The 7,568-nt window shown below is 42.0% G+C and overlaps 1 protein-coding gene across 1 annotated transcript; it reads left to right on the top strand.

The window, feature by feature from the left end:
* The first annotated feature begins 750 nt into the window (after nt 1–750).
* Nucleotides 751–6,401, top strand: LOC147891175 (uncharacterized). The gene is made up of 8 exons (XM_087389596.1): nt 751–928; nt 3,914–4,003; nt 4,559–4,621; nt 4,780–4,859; nt 5,069–5,177; nt 5,332–5,491; nt 5,628–5,791; nt 5,971–6,401. Exons 2-8 carry the CDS (start codon nt 4,001–4,003, stop codon nt 6,349–6,351), a joined length of 960 nt encoding a protein of 319 aa, XP_087245722.1. The 5' UTR covers nt 751–928; nt 3,914–4,000; the 3' UTR covers nt 6,352–6,401.
* The last annotated feature ends 1,167 nt before the right edge of the window (nt 6,402–7,568 follow it).

Here is a 7,568-nt window from a genome sequence, read left to right as displayed (position 1 = left end):
CTCTTATCATCAAAGAGAAAACTTACAAGCTCATGGTGGTGATGCCCTTGGTTGGGTTTTAGTTCCCAAAATCAATGAATGAATGGGACTTTCACACATAACTTCATAAGCTGCATAAGCAAACCTAGTTAATTTGGATGATATAAGTTGGTGGGAGTAAATATTGTAAAAAAGTTTCCACCGCCCATGCTAGAAATGGGATGAGCGATGGATTCAAAAAAATGGAGAACTAACAACTTTAGAGGGCAAAGACACGTTCCTAGCTAGGTAATACCTATTGTCAGGGGTGGGCGAGGAGTCTTGGATACCCTCACTTATGGGTGCTTCTAGTAGGCATGTTGTTGAACATCTCTCGCTCCTTTGGGGTTTGTAAGAGGTTGTTTTCACACACTGCCCACTTGGGCTTCGCATGAGAGGGACGGCATTTTCTTGGAGGCCCCATACACATCATCGAAATTGGTGGTGCCCTCTTCTGACGATGTTATTTGGGGTGGTTGGGTACCCCCTACACCTTCCACATTTTGGGGGCGTTGAGGTGTCCATTGCAGGACAGACACGTGGTCGTTGTGCGACGAAGAGTGCGACCATTCTCCGTCACATGTTCGGTCGACAAATCTCACATGGGGATCAGGTATAAAGCGATGGCACGATGTCTTGGAGGCGCTGTTCGACAGCATCACCGCTAGCCAGTCTATGGGAACGGCCTCTAAACATCCTAATTTATACATTTTTGAAAAGAATCCTAATTTATCATTTTTAAGGTCTTTTCAAAATTTTAGGACCTCGTTGAAAGGAGGCTTTCTATTATGAAAGCTGGCCGACCGTGCCACGAATCACGATAAAGGTGATTCCTTGAAATAGGAGGGTTTCTACGATTGGATCTGTAAAATGGGCACGCAGCGACGGCGATGAAAATCCGAACTAACGGGTGAGCATCGCTACACTTCTCAATTGTACTGCAAACTTGTCTTTCTTGAGCGGAAAGCAATCAAAGAATTTTAATTCATCTTGATTCATTAGAATCCGATGAGATTTTTAAGTTTGGAAAGTTTGATGGGAAGATCGTCCTGTGAATTTGGGAGCCGCCACTGTGGATTAGGGCAGGCAACATGAGGAATCCAGGATATAAGGTCAATTCACAGTAGCATAGATTTCCTCAAAGAACCTGCAAAAATGTGAACATGCGTTGTAGATCTCTCCCTATAATGATTCGGCCGAAGCTCCTCCTGCTCAACTGAATATCAAGTCTGCACGTGTAAACTTTTTTTTATTACTGTCGATTACTTCACTGCTTCCTTTTTAATCCCTCTCTCTCGATGCTATCTCCAAGTACGGTTCCAGAGGCACCAACGCAGGATTACGAGGTGTTTGAATTTGAAGTGGACACAATTAAGGGAGGGGCTAGTAGAAGTTTCATGATTTTGCGGTGAGGAATTGTGCCCCATATTGCCCGCAATGCCATGCATTGCTGAATATGTGAAGTACAATTTCTTGGAGTTTCTTATGTCTGTTCAAATTTAAAAACTGATGTTTTGCTATGCATCAAATTGGAGCCATGCTTCTTCTACAGTTGACCTATACTCCTCTCATGCATGATGAGTGCCAAGTTTTACGTATCTTTAGTACACGATTAACTAATCTAAGCGTCGTATCAATGTATTCCTGCCAACGAGCTGTTAACTTTTTCCAACTGGTCTGGCAGCCCTTTTTAATCCCATCGACCTATCAAATGATGCTATAGACTGGCCAAACTGCCCACCAGTTCTGCGCCTGTAAATGGCCCATTTCAGCCACTTTGTGTGCCACATCCTGAGTCTCTCTCTGTCCACACATTGGCCCTCCTCCACTGTACTGTGCCAGTAGCTCACATGGGCTGCTCCTCTCCAGATCTTCCGACCTCCCCTTGTGGATCATGTTTGCAGTGCCGCTACAAACAGCCCATTTAGCTGTTCACATGGCAGTCCTTGAGTTGGGCCAGATCCATGATCATCTACCCATGTGGCATGCGTACCTCACCTCACATGGCTGTCTCTCATGTCTCCCAATCAAATGCAGGTACCATAGCCCAATGCTCTCCTCAGATTGGGGGCTTACAGGTGAGACAATGAAAGCCTTTATTCCAACAGGAATTTTGTAAAGCTAACCTCCTTGCAAGTTTCCAACGTAATTGTAGATGCACTAGACGTTATTTAAGGTGCATTCGTTGCTTTTGAGGAGGCCTAACTGTTTTGCAGCGCTTTCCCATCATGGACATTTTAAGTGGAATTATCATCTCTCAATGCCTTGATACCTGCTGTTACAATCATTTCTTTTATGTGCTATGAAGCCTTGGCTGGGGCATGGCTAGCGAAGAAGTAAATTTATGAACAGAATTTGGGTTTGATTAGAAAGGAGCCATGCCATAGAACACAAAGAAACTCACAGAAACAAAAGTGAGATTTATGGGGAGTAATGATGGATATCTTCAAGAGCTTCTAGCTTTGTTGAGTAACTATTGAGCTCCCTTTCAGGTGCTTCTACGTGAAACTACGGCCAATACATAAGCTTCACGGCCAATACATAAGACTTTAAATTTTCTTGGGCTAATTGTTGTGTGTGAGGACTACGCAAGCACTTGAGAGACATACAGTTGGACGTAAGCTTGATAGAAAAGCTTGGCCCATAAGGCTATGGGGGTTCTTCATGACTAGTTTTTATATTGTGGCAGACCATCGACATTAATTTCTCATGCATAGTTGCATGTATGTGTATAGTTGAAACCTCGAAAAACAATATTGATGTATAATTATTACCTGGATGTTTTTACAAGCACGAGGCAATCGACAGTGATTTTGACGCTTGACATGGGCAACCATGTCCGGTACACGTATTTTTTAGAATTTTATAGAGAAGAGAAGGGATGATGAGTACATGCACTGTCAAGCACACAAGATCCACCCTTAAAAAAGGATGCTGGAATTGTTGGAGGGTTACTCATATTGCACGGAGAATGAGGCCATCTCCACGAAGGAGAGAGGGGGTGGAAGGCTACTCTGAGGCAAAGTGTGGCAGTTGGCAAACCAGCTGATGAAGAGCTCAGAGATTCATGGTGATGCTGTTCTGAAAGGAACCAGGGAATGTTCTCTCATTGATTTTGAATTCAAGTGAATGCTTTGTCACAATGCTTGTTCAGGCGGAGAGTGAAAGCCTTTTGGACAAATAGAGAGGGAGTTGTCATGGCAAAGGCATTTGGAGCCTTTTGCTTGTTGGTTGATGACGTTGGTGTCGTAGACTTTGCGGCATGATACTGTTGATGGAGGCAGCTGAAATCGAGGCAGTTCGAGTGCATGCCGCTAGACAGGTGGTCAAATGTATGTAGATATGATGATACAACTGAGGGCTGTTCTCTCCTTCAGATGTGTGGCTAGACAATGTCATTCAGTGTCCTCCAAAAGGAACAAAAGGTAAGACTGAATGCTGCTCCAAGAGGGCTCTACTTGTGTTCTTTTCCTAGGTGAAGATCTGCACACAAGGCACTCGAATGACTGCCCAACTGCCTCAATCAACTCTATTCTTGTGATCTTTACCTACTTTGGGCATGAAGCCATTGCATGTAGCTGATGTTATGGATGGAGATGTTTTGTGGTTCAATGCTTTATGATTGTGTTTTTTTGAAGCAAAGAATGCCCACATCTTGTCTCTGTATATAATGCTGGTTTTGGGAACAAGTACTTTTCATTTATTTAACTCTTCCAAATCCTTGACAAATTTTTTTTGGTTTCCTGCTAAGTTGTCCTTTTTTTAAACGTTTTCTTTCACCTACAGGGTTATTGAAGCACTAATAAAACTAGTGTACAGGAAAACCAGTTTCTGTTGATTTCCATTAAGCTTTGTCTGGATCTTTTGGTTTTTCAACATTTTCTTGCATGTGCAGGGAACTGTGAAGGGGTTACCAAGTTGATAGCAATCGTGAAACTAGGGTGCCAGAAACCAGTTTCATTGCAAGAATAAGACTTTCAAAATGGTTAGTCTTTTCTTTCGCTTATGCTGATGTGAATAATTTTCTAGTGGTTTTAGGATGCAAAGAGAGGATTGCACTTTTTCTCTTAGGGTTGCCGCATGGCATTATAAAGTCATTTTAAATTCTATCTTCCATGCAAAAGTCATTTCTTTATTGATAGTATGTGTACGGAACCTATTAAATTCTCTCTCTCTCTCTCTCTCTCTCTCTCTCTTTTGGGGTGTCTGGTAGGGGGGAGTGGGGGGTTGCTGTCTGTTCTTCTGAGAACATAATTGGGTTTGAGCGTTAATATGAGAGCTGTGTGCATAAAGGAGCGATGGCTTTGTGTTGAAGTTTTATGGCATAGTTTCCCCCCTTTGGCTAGGGATAGAACAGCATCTTATTGGCCTTATCGTCGTGATTGCTTGCATGCCAATTTTGTGGAGCATGCACATGCACATGCAAGCATGCATGTAAGATTGTGATTTGTATAAGCATGCATGCAAAACAGAACAAACAAGATGCTTGTTACGAGATTCCCTGAAGAATGACTTGTACATTTGTGTTTGGCTTTTGTAGTCCTCTCTTGCTGCTGCCAGAGCAGATAATTTCTATTATCCTCCAGAATGGACTCCAGAGCAGGTATTTATCGATTTGAGTAACTCCTGCATTTTTGTTTATGTTTATGGGCTGTTGCAGTCAGGCAATCTTTTGGCTTGAGAAGTGATGCAGTTGAGCATGATCTATTGGATTGAGTTTGGCCACATTTATTTACTGCAATGATGTGTAACTGTTGATAGGGTTCTTTAAACAAATTTCATGGACAACATGCTTTGAGAGAGAGGGCCAGGAAACTTGACCAGGGAATCTTGATCATAAGGTGAGACCAACTAAAAAGTGTTTTCCCGTCTTCTCAAGACTGAATAAAAATCACTCTGAAAATTCAAATACTCAGGCTTCTGTTTAAGAATTGTTCCCCTTCTCCACCTTTAAATAGGTAGGCTAAATACAGTATATCAAAATGGCTGAATTCGTAAACTGACAAGAGCAGTGCTCATAAATTGAATTTTTTGAAATTTGAACTGATAGGTTTGAGATGCCGTTCAATATCTGGTGTGGTGGCTGCCACTCCATGATCGCAAAAGGAGTGCGTTTCAATGCAGAGAAGAAGCAAGTTGGAAATTATTACTCGACAAAGGTAATAATACATTGTACTATATCTAATGACACTCACAAAATATGTTCCAAAGTGACAGCATACTTTTGCTTGTACTTGCAGGTTCTGTTTCTTGTGCGTTGCTAGCATCTATGTTAAAGTAAATTTTGAGATAGTGTTTATCTTCTCGATGTAGATATGGAGTTTCACGATGAAGGCAGCATGTTGCAAGCAAGTTATTGTGATTCAAACGGATCCTCAGAATTGCGAATATGTCATCATCAGTGGAGCAGAGCGTAAAACTGAAGACTTTGATGAGGAAGATGCTGAAACACTTGTACTTCCTTCTGAAGAGGGTAAATTGTCATTTAGATGCAGGACACCGGTCTAAGCTTACTGCTTATGGATGATAGTAGATTGCCAAGTGTGCTCTTACTCTTGAAGGGTTCACTTAGCAATAGCCTGACATTTACGTTCTTTTGACTTTTGAAGACAGGGGTAAGTTGGCTGACCCTTTCTATCGCCTAGAACATTTGGGAGAAGATGCACAGAAGGCTAAAGAAACAGAACCTTTAATAGTACGAATGCAACGGGTATCGGATGTTAAACATGAGAAGGACTATGCCCTAAATAGGTCCCTCAGAGCTCAGTTACGGGTAAGAGGCAGATTTGTTCTGTATGGGTATACTAGTTATACAGAGGGAATATTAGTTTGACATATGCTTCACACGATGAACCATTTGATTGCTATTGTCTTGCAAATGAGTAGTTTTCCTTCGACTGCTAATTTGTGGTGTTCTTATTTGACTGCTAATTTGTGGTGTTCTTTTAATAGGCTCAAAAACAACGCGTGGCTGAGGAAGCAGCATACTCCAAGAAGCTAGGACTTGGCATAAGACTTCTTCCATCCACAAAGGAAGACGCAGAGGAGGCCTCTAAAACAAAATTTGCTCACAGATTTGAAATTAATAGAAGACAAAAGCGAGCCGCCATAAAGGCATCGTCGATTTTCTCTAGTTCTGTAAATAAAAAACATCCTTCTGCCAGTGATATGGATCAAATGCAGTTGGTTGGGAAGAAAAGAAGGATAGATGCGGCCGCTGTGCAGAGGTGTGTTTCTGGCAGGGTTAAGTCTTCCTCCATGTCTAATGTGTTTGCAGGCAGAATCATGCCTGCAGCAGAGACGTCTGTGATTGTAAAGCCGAGGCAAATGTGATGGTTGGAACACAATTTGATGTAAAATTTTACCCATGTCTGCTACCACTATTCATGATGTCTCTTTCTCTCTCGTCGAAAGTGGGCCACAGGTGTGTCCATCTGTAAGAAAATACTGATGACTCATTCGTCAACAAGTAGAGGACAGCCCCAGGAAAAAAATGGTGGATGAAAATTCTGCCACGAGAGAGATGTTACTTCTTAGAGGAAGTTTTATTAGGAGTCTATGAAGCATTTGTTGTTTCTGGTTTCACCAATCCTGTCTCGATTCTTTCCACTATTCTGAAGGTGGGCACATTTTCAAAGGTATGGGTCCCACCAAGAATTTGTGAGCAATGGGCTCTCTATAGTGTATGTAGGAGAGGCAAGCTTCAATTAAATGTTGAGAGTATACACTGAAATGTAGAATTAAAGCTTTTCTTACAGCAACTGAGTGTGTGGGGGCTGGTGAGCTCATCTAGCATGAGTACACAGGGGAAGACTTGCTGCAACTGGCTAAAATTAAAAGTGGATGAAGATAAGGCACAGAGAGAGAGAGAGAGAGGAAGAGAGAGAGAGAGAGAGAGAGAGAGATTAACGTCCGCGGGAGACTACATCTAGGTATCCAGAGAGTTGAGGGAGTGCTCAAGGAAACTCAGCCCCAATTATTTAGATGCATAACTAGCTACTAATTGTATCTTAGACAAATGGCTTGAATAACAAGTTTAAGACTGAGAGTCTTTGGGTTTAGATTTGAAATTACGAATCAAGGCTTGTCCATGATGGTAGACTGCCCATTTTCCAGCTTTGCGTGCATCCTTCACTTTAGCAAGTTTAACATTTCTTTATCCTTGTACCTTTCAGCTTGTTTGTCTGTCAAAGAATCATGGTTCTTCCTGCCCTCTCTATGAAATAAACTTGTACTTGTGTTCCCTTCTAAGAGATACAACTGATGTCAATTTCATCCCATTCTATCTGTGGTATCTCCTTCTTGAGACATGTGAGCTTTTCTTCTAATGTGTATCCCTCAGTAAATACATCAACCGGACAGCCAAGGAAATCCTCTAGCAGCCCCCCAATGCGCAATATTTTCTTATTTTCTGCTATGTTTTCCTGCTCTTTTACCTCTGTGTAAAGATCTGCTTTGTTGATTGTGTTGTTGGCTATTATAGCCATCTCTCTCTTGGCTGAACTGACCTGAGTGGTAATCATCTCTTCGACCGTGGAGACAAGTGTTGG

The sequence above is a fragment of the Dipteris shenzhenensis genome, chromosome 18 (assembly GCF_047967505.1).
Source record: "Dipteris shenzhenensis isolate YYH24624 ecotype China chromosome 18, Dip_SZ_1.0, whole genome shotgun sequence".
In the NCBI taxonomy this organism is placed as follows: Eukaryota; Viridiplantae; Streptophyta; class Polypodiopsida; order Gleicheniales; family Dipteridaceae; genus Dipteris; species Dipteris shenzhenensis.
This window is presented reverse-complemented; position numbering and strand designations above follow the sequence as displayed.